The sequence below is a fragment of the Crinia signifera genome, chromosome 4 (assembly GCF_055691185.1).
Source record: "Crinia signifera chromosome 4, ASM5569118v1, whole genome shotgun sequence".
NCBI lineage: Eukaryota > Metazoa > Chordata > Amphibia > Anura > Myobatrachidae > Crinia > Crinia signifera.
The window spans coordinates 209,744,774-209,760,764 of record NC_139220.1 but is presented as its reverse complement, the minus strand read 5'-3'; the positions used below and the strand labels follow the sequence as shown (position 1 = coordinate 209,760,764).

General features: G+C 42.6%; 1 protein-coding gene across 2 annotated transcripts in view; it reads left to right on the top strand.

Moving 5' to 3' along the window:
• Positions 1 to 12,842, top strand: part of CLK3 (CDC like kinase 3) — a 29,249-nt gene extending 16,407 nt beyond the window's left edge. Inside the window, exons 5-14 of one of the 2 annotated variants that reach the window (XM_083183673.1) lie at positions 1,495 to 1,612; positions 2,299 to 2,365; positions 2,471 to 2,587; positions 3,561 to 3,727; positions 5,453 to 5,547; positions 7,418 to 7,547; positions 9,860 to 9,942; positions 11,270 to 11,349; positions 11,541 to 11,631; positions 12,143 to 12,842. In XM_083183673.1, coding sequence (XP_083039799.1) covers positions 1,495 to 1,612; positions 2,299 to 2,365; positions 2,471 to 2,587; positions 3,561 to 3,727; positions 5,453 to 5,547; positions 7,418 to 7,547; positions 9,860 to 9,942; positions 11,270 to 11,349; positions 11,541 to 11,631; positions 12,143 to 12,325 — 1,131 coding nt within the window. In that variant the 3' untranslated portion in view covers positions 12,326 to 12,842. The remainder of the gene's footprint in view (positions 1 to 1,494; positions 1,613 to 2,298; positions 2,366 to 2,470; positions 2,588 to 3,560; positions 3,728 to 5,452; positions 5,548 to 7,417; positions 7,548 to 9,859; positions 9,943 to 11,269; positions 11,350 to 11,540; positions 11,632 to 12,142) is intronic. The other variant, XM_083183674.1, reaches the window with a different exon arrangement.
• Positions 12,843 to 15,991: the final 3,149 nt, after the last annotated feature.

Here is a 15,991-nt window from a genome sequence, read left to right as displayed (position 1 = left end):
AAGCAGTTAGCAAATTTAAAAACTTTTAATATGTATATTGTATGTCCTGATTGTGTAGAGAATGCATCCAGTTCAGTTCGGAAATTCATTTTCAATACATCCTCCTTTAAGGCTGTACTAAAACTGATGGATCCATTTTGTTGGAAATGGACGCGGATTATCAAATTCACTGCATTTATTTATTTATTTATTTATTTTTGACAATTGGCGGCAGTTTTTGATTTAAACGCCCAGATGGAACATCTAATTCCGGCTGTCAAGACATACTGATAGTCGGAATCCTGCATTGAATATCCCCCTTAATGTTAAACCTTCATTACTATAAATGAGTTGCCTTCCAAGACATCCATTGCACAATACACAACTGAAAAATATTATAAATATAGTTTGCAGCGGTATGGCACATTAAAGATATATATATTATATATATATATATATATATATATATATATATATATATATATATTTAGATGCATATGTCAGTTAGAATGAAAGTCGGTCACTTCTTGTTTTCAGTGCCATACTGTATTTCAGGAGGCACAGGATAAGCATAATTGCATTAGTAATGCATTTTCCAAATGTTATGGATGCGCTGTTCCCCCTAGTTGTAAACCCGAGAATTGATCTATGCAGCCATTTTTCCTTGGATCTGTCTCTTATGTGATACAGAACCTGTAAATCCATTCTGTTTGCTATTTTTAAAGATTGTTTTCCGCATAACATGTATGCAGTTGTCATAGGAAAAATGGCTGCATGTATTCTATGCTGAGTAGGGTTTTGTTTGTAATATTTTAGGGTAGGCCTGAGTATAGCGTGAAATATTTCCACATTTCATACAATTTCTGCACATTGTGCACAGCATAGATTAACTTTGAACACTAGACCTTTTTAGTTGTTTCCTTGCCAGAAGAAAATAAACAAAATCTTCATCAATTCCTTTTGTTTCACCAGAAGAAAACTTAAGCTTGACACTCTTTTAAAAACTAGGTTAATAACTAAACCTACTGTTTCCAGATACCAACCAGTCATGTAAGGACAGCACTGAGAACCTTTTTTATAAACTATTTTTTTTTTATTGAATAGTATTTGTGATTGTTACAAGATGCTTTTTTTATTGGCAGCATTTTATTGTAATTATCACTTTTGGGTTTGTAAACCTTTTAAGTGTGGTATCTACCAAGAACTTTTCTTGTTTCCCCTGAAATTGTCTTGTTTACATAGTGGCTAGTAATTTGATTTTTTTTTTTTTTTTTTTAGAGCTTTTTTTAACTTAATCAGGAGAAAAGTGCTTTATTGAATTCAGTTCAGCTTCTAAGCTGAGCTGTCTCTAACTTGCACGTCTCCCTTTGCAATATCCCCTATTCTATGTTTTTATATGCGCACCACCTCAATCTACACCGACTTGGACCGCATCTCCTTAATGTAACCACCACCCCGGTTTTTATCGTCTATGGAAACTACACCTTACATCTGTGGGTGGCTGTTGCCGTGCAGAAAAGTCAGCGTAGTGCTAAGGAAAGCCGACGAAGTGCTAAGGACAGCCAGCAGAACACTGAAGATGACAAGCAAGGGCACCTGGTGTGCCGGACCGGAGATCGCATCCTGGACAGATGTACTAATGCCACTTCCGTAAAACTTTAACCTCTCTGCTTTTCCTTTGACTTCCCCCCTCCCCATAATAAAGTAGGGCTGAGGGAACTGTAAGCTGAGCTAGTGACAGTGTGTGTGTGGCTCGCATAATGACCATCCCTTTCACTACTGAGCAGACCAGCAGAAGTCCCTCTTATGGAACAGCTGATAAGTCCTTTGATCATTTAATAAAATCCCAGTGCACGAAAATGAATGAGTGATGTTTTCCCTCAAACTAGATATACTACTTTTCTACCAATCCTGTTACTGTAGAATATTAACAGAACCATGAAAAGTAATTGTATTCCACCATCATATTACTTCAGCTAGTAAACACTTACCATGTGTGCTGTTTAGTGTTAGCTGTATGAAGTTTTATTCTCCATGTGGTGATATAGGATTTCAGGATATTGTCCAAAGCAGACCAGGGACTAAGGTTATGATTAATGATTGTAATACTTTGATAAATAGTATTCCCTTAGAATGTGCAGTGGTAGTTAATAAACATTCTCCAGAAAGTGTTACAATGCCCACCGTAGAAGTGAGGGCTAGTACAGCAGCTGGACTCTGGAAATCTGCCTAGCCGTGAAGGAGGTGGTCAGTTTGTTACACATCTTCCATTCATGTTCAAGTCTACTGGTGTCTGACACAACTACTCTTGTCTTCCAGATGAAATTGTGGGAAGTCTAGGAGAGGGAACATTTGGCAAAGTGATGGAGTGTGTGGACCATGGCAGGTTTGTAAAGATGTAACTCTGCAGTACCTTCAATGTCAAATTGCAGACGATCCCTACTGCCTTAAGTTAACAATCTTCTAATAATGTACTTGATACCGCTTGTAGAGGCCGCGTCAGAGTTGCTCTGAAGATAATACGAAATGTGCAAAAGTACAGAGAGGCGGCCCAGCTCGAAATCAACGTCCTAAAGAAGCTTCGAGAGCAAGACCAAGAAAACAAATAGTAAGAACTTCCTCCAGTTTAGCAGTCCGGCCTTTCCATTTAGAGTCCTTTTTAAAATGTTGACGGTATATGTCTAAAATTGTTAAATTTTATTACTATGAGTTATTGTCCAGTCTTATAACAACTTTCAGCCATAGAATGTTTCCAGAAGCACAATAATGCACATGTAGTGTGTTTTAGGTGTTTCAGGGCATTTTGGGGGCCCTTGGCACTGAAACACTGGCAGGTAAATCATTGTCTTTAAAAGAGAATGCCACTTTCACTCATTTTCAGCTTTCTTGCGGGGTATATAAAGTTTGTAATGTTGGGAATAAAGTTAATACATTTTTATTTGAGTTAATCCAGATCAAGGCAAGGAAAAACAACCGGTATGACCGTTGATAACCTAGCTGTAGATATGGAGTTATGGGGTGACAAATTCAGTAATGACTTTTTTTTTTTTTGTAGCAGTGCCAGTGCATATGGTAGGCAATTACCACTCTAAAGCTGGCCATACATCAGAAAGATCGATCTTAAGATCGATTGCGCTCATGATTGTGTACAATTTCCCTTGAAATCCCCGGCAGTCCTTGGTGGTTTTTGGACACACAATCCATCATACAATCAGTCATACAATCCATCTGCTGCATGATTGTTTACACAAGATGTACACACAACCTGCATACAATCCATCATACAATCAGTCATACAATCAATCATATGATTGATTGTATGATTGTGTACACAAGATGTGCACACAATCTGCATACAATCCATCTTACAATCAATTGAGATTGTATGATTGGGTACAATATCTTTCTGATGTATGGCCACCTACAGTAAATAAACTTTTCTTGTGTTCTCATGAGTACGCTTTTATATTGTGTACTCGTGAGAGCAGAATGTGTGGGGACTATTGCTATACAAAGTGCCAATTATGCCCATCCCTTTGCTGCTTTTTTTTCTTTTAACCTTTTTCTATATTTGTCCCTAGCATGTGTGTTCTAATGCGAGACTGGTTTGAGTTCCATGGACATGTGTGCATTGCATTTGAGCTGCTTGGGAAAAGTACGTTTGATTTCCAAAAGGAGAACAATTTCCTGCCCTATCCACTTCGTCAGGTTCGGCATATGGCATACCAGCTGTGTCATGCAGTAAAGTGTGAGTTTGGTACAGACATGTTCATTTGGGTTTGGTTGTAAAATAGGTTATAATCGTTTTGCCTTGGGTTTGTTTAATATTGATATGCAAATATTTAATGAGGTTTCATGTTTAGTTTCCAATACCATCCAATCTGGAAGCCACTGGTTCTGATCCAGAGATGCTCGATATTGCACTGCGTCAGAAGCGGTTGTACAATGCTGCACAACTAATATGCTAATGCTGCAGGAGGCCTCTGTAGGAAAATACACTTCCTACATGCATCACAGATTCATATGCTGAAGCCCTCTGCCATCTGAGTAACCTGAAGCTTACTCTGATTGACAGTTGGAACTCCCCACCAGGTCCAGTAGGTCAGCAACCGAAGATACTGACTTCAGTGTCAGCACGCCTACATAACTGCACCATTCACCCACCAAGGTTAGTACATAAATCATCAGGTTTACGTACTAACCTGAATGTGGCCCGTTGCTAGACATTCCCACTCTATATGCAGTGTTTGTAATCCTCTTTTGCTGGACTAGGGCAGTATTTTTAATTGCAGGATACATTTACAATCTAGTACTTTTTCTAGTACAGTTGTTTTATTTCATACAAATACGGAGGTTTCCCCCCTCCCCCTGCAATATGCTGTTTTTGCCATTATAACTATATGCTATAAAGTATGACTATTTGGAAAAACACTTAAATACTAAGTGTATTGTTATATAAGGTCACTGCATGGTTGGGTTACATTGTAACCACTACATATTTAAGAACAAAATTGCTTGTGGTAAGGCATACACAGCCCAATGTGGCTGACTTTCAACTGACCAATGTTGCATACGACCAAAATGCTGGACCAATGGTATACCTTCCCGATTGATATTTAATTGATTGCCCACATACCCTACGGTGGTCTGGCTAGGGATACAGTTTGGATGGTGTAATGGTTAGCATTACTGCCTCACAGCAGTGAGGTCATGGGTTCGATTCCCATGGGCTCTAACTGTGTGGCGATGGACAATTCGCCCCTTACTTGCGTGAGTTTCCACCCACAATTCCCCCGCTCCCCCAAAGTTCTGGTAGGCTAATTGTCTCCCAACAACTTAACCCTAGAATGTCCGTGTGCATGTAGGTAGGCAATATAGATTGTAAGCTCCACTGGGGCAGGGACTGATGTGACTGTTAAAATATTCTCTGTAAAGCTCTGCGGAATATGTGTGCGCTATATAAAAAAAACTGTTAATAGAATAATGCCAATCTCGGGGCATTTTTTTCAATTCCGGGAATCGGGATAGAAAAATGCTCAATGCCGGGATTGGCAACCTTAATTTTCTATTCCAACCCTGTCCCCCAACTTTGCCTTACTTTAGTGGAGCGGGGCAGACTGCAGCGGATAGAAGCAGGTGGGGGTGTGACGCCAGAGGTGACTGTTACTGTGTGTGGGCGGGAGCAGTGGGGTGGTGAGCCAGTTCCAGCGCTGGAAGTGCAGCGCTACGGCCTGCCCATAGTGACCGATGACCTCCCAGACGCTTTGGGGCCAAATCCTGGGATCCCGCCTATCCTGGTATTGGCCCCCCTAGGTCTGGCTGATTTGCTTACATCCAATAGATAATTGTAGTGTTTTGCCAGGCATGACTTATTTAGTATTAATTTTTTTTTTTTTTTTTGTAGTATGCAAAAGTTAGGATATTCTATGAATGTGTTTTCTGTCGCAGAATATGACCTTATCTATTTTTACAGTTCTACATGACAACAAACTCACTCATACAGACTTAAAGCCAGAAAATATTCTTTTTGTGAATTCCGAGTTTACCACTACCTACAATGAGGAGCAGGTGAGAGACCTTTCCTAAAAGGCCTTAATAACAATACAGTGAATTGTTAGTTGTCCTGTGGTGAATAGTGTTTTTTTTTTTTTTAAAGTGTGATAACATGCCGTTTTTGATTTTCACAATCGTTCATCAGCCATGACAAAGTGTTCTCTAGTGTTGCTGTTTGCTGTTATTCATATAAAGAAAAAATATAAAAAAGGTTGCACATTATGGGCGAATCAGAATCAACTTTATTGGCCATGTGTGCTTGCGCACACTAGGAATTTTTTGCGGATTTACAGTGCATCATCAAGCAGGGAGGGGGGGGGAGAGAGGACATTGCATACATTACATTGAGGACATTACATGTAGGGAACACATACCCGCCGAGCTGCACAGCGCCTAGGCAGCCATCAGCGGCGCCACTGGTCGTTGCAGCAGTCGGTAGGTGACAATATGAGCAGGGACAGTACAATGTATCACACAATATGAGCAGGGACAGTACAATTTATCACACTGGGAACACAAACCCGCCGAGCAGCACATCGCCTAGGCAGCCATCAGCGGCGCCACTGGTCGTTGCAGCAGTCGGTAGGTGACAGTATAAGCACGGACAGAACAGTTTGTCACACAGGGAACACATGGAAAGAACCTACCCGCCGAGCAGCACAGCGCCTAGGCAGCCATCTGCGGCGCCACTGGTCGCTGCACCAGCCAGGCAGGTAACACATGGGGGTTACATAGCTGAGATGCACAGTTCTTTGGCAGCCATTTGCGGCGCCATCTTCCTGTAGGAGAAGCCAGCGTGGGGGATGGAGTGGTGTGGGGGAGCCGGGGGGGGAGGGGGCAGAGAGAGTCACTGGGCCTGGGGAGAGACAGTGAGGCCTGGGGGCTGGAGTTGGGCCCTGAGCTGAGTTCCACGCCGCAGCCACCGATGAACTGATCCCACCTCCTCCTTCATTGGGTGGGTGACGCCACCCGATGGTGCCGATGGGGGGGGGGGAGCAAGCTGTGCGCCTGCGGCCGGGTCCTATGCCGCATTCTGGGTGCTGGGGGCTGAGCTGACACGTGCAGCCGTCCAGAGCCGGGCCGAGTCCCCCTCCTCTTCACCGCTTCCGTCTCCTCAGTGCGGGGGGCTGTGGCGGTGTCCTTGTAGCCGGCTGTGCGCCGGGGGCTGGGCTGACGATGGTGCCGATGGGGGGGGGGGGGGAGCGAGCTGTGCGCCTGCGGCCGGGTCTTATGCCGCATACTGGGCGCCGGGGGCTGAGCCGCGTGCAGCCGTCCAGAGCCGGGCCGGGTCCCCCTCCTCCTCGCCGCTTCCATCTCCTCAGTGCGGGAGCCGTGGCGATGTTCCTTGGCCGACTGTGCGCCGGCGGCTGGGCCTGAGCGATGTTCTTTGGCCGTCTGTGCGCCGGGGGCTGGGCCTGAGCCGCATCCAGAGCCGGGTCTTCCTCCTCCGTCCCTTCCGTCTCATCTGTCTCTGTGGTGCGGGTGCTGTGGCGGTGCCCTCTCCCGGTTAGGGGGGCTTCTTCTCTGCCCTCTCCCCATCATCCTCCCCCCGTCCACGGGGCGCCCTCTCTCCGGGGGCCGAGGATGGGAAGCTCCGGTGGCCAGGAGCTCGCATGCATGCGACCATCCCCGGCCCCCATCTGTTGCACATTATGGGCAAAAGGTTACTCTTTTATGTCTGTGTTGGGTGGCTGTATGTGACAACGACCACTATCTTGCGTATTAGGTGTGAACTTCAATTCCCAAGGGAGCCTTTTTAGCATTGTTGTGCAGAATTGAAAAACAAAGACAACTCATAGCAGTATAATTTGTAATGACTATCATTTTAATTACTGCTGTTTCTGTCTTCACATCTTTCTATTTTTTTTATACTTTGTCCTGGCAGAAGTGTGAAGAGAAATGTGTAAAGAACTCCAGTATCCGTGTTGTTGACTTTGGCAGCGCCACATTTGACACCGAATATCATACAACAATTGTGGCGACAAGGCACTATCGCCCCCCAGAGGTTATTTTAGGTGAGTTCCTGCATCAGCGTTAAACTGCTGTAAACTGGAGGGGGTTAAGATGCTCTGAATGAAAGCCGTTGTAGCTCCAGCTCTACAGAAAAAGATAGCCATGTTAACTCTTATACAAAGTCATTAACCCGACTACACCAAAATACATCTCTTATAATTCTAAATATATCCCCACCAGACCTCTTCCTTTTTGCATAATATCTGCATCTCTAATCCTCACATTACTTTGATCCCATTCACAATTGCAGGACTTTCATCGGGCTGCTCCCACTCTATGGAATGCCCTTCCACGCACAGTAAGACTCTCCTGTAGCCTCCAAACTTTCAAGCGTTCCCTGATAACAAAGATGTATGTGGGGATAATAAATATCACCACCAAGTGGCACTGCTTAACTCAACAATGAGTAACAATGAGGCTATGTTTAGGGAAAATAAAAATATCCTTCTTTTAATAAAAAGGTCATATAACATACAATTAAATGTGCATTTACATGTGAATATACACTCAAATAGGACATACAAGGCATATAACATAAAAGGCTATTATTGCTATACATTGTAAGCTTGTGAACAGGGCCCTCCTTCCTTTTTTTTTTTTTTTTTTTTTCATTCTGTTACTACCCAGTTTTTTATCACGGTTTTCAATTGTAAAGCACAACTGAATATGCTGCGCTATATAAGAAACTGTTAATAATAAATGACCGATATCCAGCTTGATGTGAACACTTACATTAGAACCATTTACTACCAATGTGTGTCACTATTCATTACAAAAATAACTAGGGTTATATATTCCTAGATCTAGCTGTATTTTGTATTCCAAAGGATGGACCTGGGAGTAGGCATTTTATTTTGATTATAAACAAATTTGTCTCTCTTACTTGTGTTGTATTGCTGTATGATTTCCAAATTGTAAAGCACTATAGAATATGCTGGCACGTCAAGTTACAGGGTTTAATTCGCTATAGGCCACAAAGTGTTTCTTATAACTTTTTCGTTATGGAATTCCATTTAGTGTGATTTGACACTTTTGGTGTAGGAGAAACCTAAATTCCTAGCAAGTGCTGAAAGTGTCCGCCGTTACCATCCAGGCCAGCTGGATTGCATCGCTACACTTTATCACTTTATTGGAAGGTTTTAACTAACTGTAGCCCAGTCCAAAATTTGAATGGGAGAGGCACCCCAACTGCCAGTGAGTCAGTTTGAGATGACCGTTTATGTCAGTAGGTGTGGCTCCCCTATCTGATTTTAGAACTCCGTTGTAGCCCCACCTCCACAGCTGCCGCTGTTTGTAACTATCAAATGCAGAAGTTCTTCTCAGAAGTTCTTCTCAGTACGTGCAATTTGGGGGAAACAAACTGAACGTGAATGTGTACAGTAAGATGCAGTGAAACCTGGCTCTACTTGCTATAGTGCTGTATAGTCATGCAGTAAACGCTGCACAAGATTTGCATTGGGAATGCCTTTATAGCTATGTGCCAGGTAAATGAACACGGCTATATATATATATATATATATTAGTCCCAGGGTAGCCAGGCACTTCCTCCTAGATCAATTGCTGTCTGGGTGCTCGCACCAAAATGATGTATGTACAGTCCCAGCGTGGGTGCTGCACTCCAAGGAAAAAACTTCTATAAATCCATATAAAACAGGGTTTTATTTGCAACGTTTCGATGTCAACGCGACATCGTCATCAGGCTTCAACCTATATAATTTTATATCATTTTTTTTTTTTTTTTTTTTTGCTTTAATTATAGCACTCTAAAGGGGGCCATACACAGGCAGATTTGTCTTCAGATCTGGCTGGTTGGAACAAAAACATGGTTATGGATGAGAGCAAATGACAGTTGACCATTTGCTTGGAAATGCAGGAAAACTGACAAACTGTCACTCATCCATAACCATGTTTTTGTTCCAACCAGCCAGATCTGAAGATACATCTTACTAGTGTATGGGCACATTTAGGCTGTGTACATGCTCTAATGACTTATTTGATTCCACAGTGGCTACCCGATACATCTGGCCATAATTCATGGCTCACCTTGTTGGGATGTTATCGGCTTTTACTGCAGCCGGCAGCTTGCTCAGTGGGTTGGCCTTACACATGTAGCAGGGCCGGTCAGATCTGTCTAAACGATGTAGCTAACTGTAATATCTTCTCTACACACTGACTGATGCTCACGGTTATATGTTGTTAACGACCTATTGCATAGTGTGTAACCAGTCCTAGATTATTGGTAATAAAAATGTATCACAGGTTAGGTTTGTATGTTTCTGTGCACTCACAATAACTCCTCCTTCTCTTGTCCTAGAGCTGGGCTGGTCTCAGCCGTGTGACGTATGGAGCCTGGGATGCATCTTGTTTGAGTACTACACTGGCTTCACTCTCTTTCAGGTACTTCCAATACCGTCTTTTATATTTAATGTTTTAGTACAAATCTGTAATCCATTTTCTAACCACACAATGTGCTTTATAGTTAAGTCACGGCTGTTTATGGAGATCTGGTATTTTTGCATACATCACTGTAAAACCCACACCAGGGAAACCTGCACAATCTGTTTGTACCAGAACAAGATTGGATTTCTAGGAACATGTAAGAACCCATGCGCACTAGGAGATATTGTTAATAATTCCTCTCAGAAAGCTTTCTGAAGGATTATTAGTCGCAATATCGCCTAGTGTGTACTCAATATTGTTAACGATGCGCATTGTTAATTACCCTCTCCCTCAGCTGAACATATTCAAATGAGGGAGTCCTTGTTGACGGCAGCCATGCTGCAGCATTGCCGTTGCTGTCTTTTCCCCCTGGCAGGGATGGGATGATCTTAATGAAAGAACATTCAAAACTGCTTAGGCACAAGTGTCCAATATTTGACATCAAATGAGTTCTGTATTTATAATTTAATTCATCTGGCAGAAGGCTACTTCACAATGACAGGTTATATATAATTTGATGGCAGATGATAGCCACTTGGCCCATCTACTCTGCCCATGTTATGTTTATCCTCATCCTTCCAATCTTCCCCTACTACCCAATTAACCTCATCACCACCTATCTCTGTTGCTGTGGTGAAATAAGTGGCTGAGTGATAAAGTGCGCACCAAAAACATTAAAGCAGCTATTACCAATTTATAGGTGGTGTTGTAAAACCACCTAGTGGTGCTACTGGGGATCAGCATAGTCTGTTACCGAGGTGACAGAACTTATGGTTACCGGGATACAATAGCTACTTTGAACTCTGATAAATCAAGTAACTTCATTGAACCTAGCACCACTCTCGTATCTATCAAAGAAGTCGGAGGCAAACCTAAAGAGTCCCTCACTAAACATATCTGTGCATCTGCTTCCAGCTTTGCCATGGCGTTTATATCTGCACACTAAGTACTGGCATACACCTCTCAGATTCCCTGAATCTATATACCATGTTCTGTTCTTCATATACACACTCCAGTCACACAGATCTACAAACGTGTCTTATTAAATTGATCAGTACAGTCTCCCAGTGTGTCTGATGCAACTGACTCCTTTTTGGTGAAAAGATGCTAGCGGAGTTGCATGAAACCTGTCAGCTCCCTCATGCCAGGCATCTCCTGCTGCATGGTTGTTTGAGGCTAGATGTATGGGGACACCTCTGTAATGGTGCAAGAGATGTGTACAGAAAAAAGAACTTGATATAAGAAGACCCACTTTAACAAAGGTTGTTTTGCATTTTTGGAATAGACTCATGATAATCGGGAACATTTAGTAATGATGGAGAGAATTCTTGGACCATTACCACGACGCATGGTGTATAAAACAAAGTAAGACTAAGTTTTTCCACTATATATTGACAATGTTCGAGCTCCCTCCTCGCATTCTTGCATATATCCTTGGTTCTGTTCTTTGAGAATCCAGTATTTTTGATGGACCTGCAATGGTGTTTATTTCTATATAAATACTAAATTCTGTTTTAGTATATAATATTTTATTGTTCTACTTTTGTTTAAAACAGGAAACAGAAATACTTTCACAATGGATCCTTAATCTGGGATGAGAGCACCTCAGAAGGACGATATGTCAACAAGAACTGCCATCCTTTATTGGTAAGTGGATTATTGTGGTAGACTGTTGGCCCTCGAATGTCAGTGCTTAGTTTACCACTTACATGTTATATTAACCCTTTTGACATTCGTATAATGAGAGATGCTGACATTTTTGCGAAAGGAAATTGGTTGTTTAGGGCATGTGTTAGTTGTGCTCATTTTCATAAAGAGCAATTAAGCTTCCTATCACTGTGGTAATTACATCTACTCACTCCACCCACTCATTGCTTTCCTCATGTGTGGTCCTCTATGATCATATTTGTACATTTGTGGACAAGCAACTTTCTAGATGAAACCTGAAAATGACCTGCATGTCTGCCAAGCTATATTTTATTTATGGTCTTGCTCGCAGTATGTAGGATCATGCATAGGTTTGGGAATGGCCGGGAATTGCTTTGGGTAAAAAGCAGGAAGATGTTCAGCATGTCTGCATAGTTGTCCATATCGGAGAGTGCATGGCCTGGATTAATAAGCTATTATTTTGGCTTTTTTTTTATTTTATTTTTTTCAGTCCTACAAGACGGGAAACTCTCCTGAGCATCGTGACCTGTTTGATTTTCTGCAGAAGATGCTGGAGTTCAGCCCCACGCTGAGGATCACACTAACTGATGCCCTCAAGCATCCTTTCTTCAATAACCTGAGTCCTGAAGAAAAAAATATTGGAAGCAGGACATCTAGGGACCTTAGCAGATGACAGCCCAATGTGCACTGACCAGTGATATACAGGCGCTGTTACAGAAACTGCTGAATTTGTTACAGAACACACAATCCACTCACTGGGATTTGCAGTATTTCATATCTAGTTTGTAAAAGTTGCCAGACTTGTCAATATTGGAGAATCTCCATTGCATTAGCTACTTTATTTGGTGTAATTCCAATGCGATGGCTACATGGTGAAACACAAGCCATCAGAAGAGCCAAGCTGCTGAAGCATCCTTCCACTTGTCTTACGTAATAGAAGTGATAATCTCTGTAGTGTATATATGTAAACTCAGGGATAAATGGGGGGAAATCATTCTTCAGTACTCTCCACAATTGTGACAGTGACCTAATGTGTGACAAGGTAACTGATGAATGGCGTTACTTCCTTTACCTATGTATAAATGGCTCACAGTGTGTGTGCCTGGTGTTGGAGGTATCTTAATATTTTTGCAATTGAGTTGCCTAATTAAATAAACTTGGAAGGGGTTACACCCTCTTTTTATACAATTCTTACTTGTTTTAATAATGTGTTTTTTAAACAATATCCAGATGTGTAATGTCATTCTCGGAGTAAGATATCCACAAAAAGTAACAGATGCAAGCTGCTGTTGACCCCTATTTGTATGAGCCTGGCTGTCTGAAAACCAACAAACTACATGATTAGGCACAAACTCTATCCTCTGAACCATGTAGGCCTTGTGCTCCTGTGCATTCATTACTCATTTTTAAAAGAACCACAGGTGGCGCTAATTATTTCACTTGTTTTGTGGGACCTGGTAACATAGTATTTATCTTAGTATTTTTCTTAGATCTTACACTGAGCAGTCAGCGCTGCAAGCATAGCCGCTGCCGCTCTGAAACCCCTGCTGACATGCATTACCTCCTGTCGCCCCTGGTGCGCACACAGGAGTGTGGATGGAAGAAGGACTCTGTTCATCATGCTGCCGAATCTTCCTGGACAGAGTAGCTGGACTCCTGGAGGGCAAGTCCCTCCCACTAGCTTTGGGTGCCAGTTCATCTCACCGCTGGGTGCCCATTTGCTGCAGATTTGCGCTTCAAGCTCCTCTCCAGACACTGACAGCCAGCTTCACCGCTGACAGACTCCCTGGATGGCTGAGCGCGGCTCCCCTGTAAAATGTCTCCTGTGACAGGTTTTTACAGCACTCCCTGTCTCACATAATCTCTGGGTTACTATGGTGGACATAGTTCAATATACAGTAGTGGGTGTGTCTATATGTATTGTATCTTCCTGTGTTATATTACACTGTACATTATACTGTTATTGCTTGCATAGACAGTGTACTAGGGAGACTAGTCTTTAGTCACACATTAATTTGGGTCACTGGGCATAGAGCTTCAGTTCCCATAAGGGCTACTTACAATGGCCAGTGAGGAACACCAGCTGGCATCCCAAGAACTGCGTTCATGTATTTCATGCACAGCAGGGCTGTCCGATCAGCAAGCACTCCAACTCCACCATGCACAAACAACTCCACCATGGGTGGATTCTTTATCTGAAACCATGTTGTCTTTAACACAGTCTTTGGCAGCTCAAAAAGCTACTAAGGCTGTTGCACAGGGTTCTAAAAGACCCAAAAAAGCGAACGTCGACACTAGTGATCGATACCATTTATTCTCCGTATTGAGACACATGATGATAGTAAGTTTTATTTATATAGCGCACTTTCTCCAACAGGACTCAAGGCGCTTTACAGACATTAAAAATAATGCGCATACTATAATACAAAGGGTTATCCGTACAAGGAACAGGCAACAATGGCAGTACAGATATGCACAAGACGCATTCTAATAAGGGACACGGACATGGGGAACATATTTACCGAGCTGTGCAGTACCCAGGCAGCCAATCAGTGGCGCCACATGGTGACTGCACCAGCCAGCATTGTACATATAGAACACATTTGAAGAGTACAGGGTACACAGCACTAGACATAACAGTTAAAGCACAATTCTTAGTACACAATACAGCTGAGCTATAAGGAAGTGAATGAGAATAGATGCAGGCATAGATTGTAGTAGAGTAAGAGAGCTGTAGTTGAAATGCAAGAAGAGTGCTGTGAGAACAGGAGGGAAGAGGAGAGAGGGCCCTGCTCGTGAGAGCTTACATTCTAGAGGGAAGGGCAAGACAGACAGGAGTGACACAGAAGGGGTAGCAGTGAGCATAAATAGACGTTTAGGATGAAAGATGGTTGATAATGCACGGACACCTCTGATGGTGATCCTGAAGTGGGGGAGGTGGCTGAGACGGTGGTAAATGTTACCAACATCAGAGAAGATATTCTCTAATACACATTTTAAAGCTAGCATATAATACTGCATTTCAGTACTTTTTTTTTTATTGCAGTGATTTAAAATGGATAGCTTTCTTTGTATTGTTGGCAGACTAAAAACCTGGCCTGGTATGAAATGCAACTCCTCCGCTTCTCGTTTTGTTCCTGCATAAGATCAGATAACAGTTTATTGTCATAAAATTGAACAACGAAATTACATTCTAGGACAAAGAAAGAAACCATTAACAATTTTGATTAAAATCAGTAATTGCCATGGGGAAGAAACAATTTCTCATACGCAATGTTCTTGACTTAGGACACCTTAGCTGTTTTTTTTAGATGGTAAAAACGAGAAGATAGCATTATGCATGATTGTCATCATCCTTATAATTACATCTTTTCCGCCGGCAGTTTCTAAGGTACTTGTGTATTATCCGGGCGCCCGCGAAATCGGACGCAAAGCGCATACTAAAATTGGATGAGATTTAGCGGCTGATTTTCCGCCATTTCCTGCCGATTTGTATGCTATTCCATCCTTGCACACCCCCACTATCCAAGTTAGGTATGTGTTTCCTAGCACAGCGCCCCCGATTTCCATCGCAGTGCATCGCATGCAATATAGCGTGGCGAGCACAGTGGTACGTGTCCTCCGACCTTTTCATACCCCCACGTCGGCGTGGAGTTTATTTTATATAGTGTGGCGAGCCCCGCGGATTACTTAACATGTATTCCACGTCCCCACGCTTCGGGCTCGCTGTGCTCGCCACACTTCGGGCTCGGTGGCTCGCTGTGCTCGCCACACTAAAATCAACTCCAAGCTGACGTGGCTAGAGGGGGTATGAAAAGGTCGGAGGGCGCGTACCGCCGCCCCTCGCGGGCTCGCTGCGCTCGCCACTCTTCGGATTGTTTTCATACCGCACCACAATGCAATATAATAGGATGCTTTCAATTACACCTTTTATAGAACCTAATCAAATTTTCCTGAGAAAATCTAGCTGCTCTAAGCTTCCTCAGAAAAAATAAACGTTAATGAGCCTTCTTAACCAACATAGTGATATTTACAGACCACGTTAGATCCTGTAAAATAACTACCCCCAATAACTTAAACTCCATAACCCTCTCTACTTCCTAATTATTAATCTATAGGGGCACTAAATTGGTCTTCCTCCCTCGTCTGAAATCAATGATGATTCCTTGTTCTTAGTCAAATTTAACAATAAGTTGTTCCCATTACTCCACTTCACTAAGGTGCTAACTTCATCCCTATAAGCCCTCTAATCTCCATCCATGATAAATCCTACTACTGTGGTATCGTCAGCAAACGTTATTATTAGATTCATATCCGCCTGCGGATAACAGCAATGTAT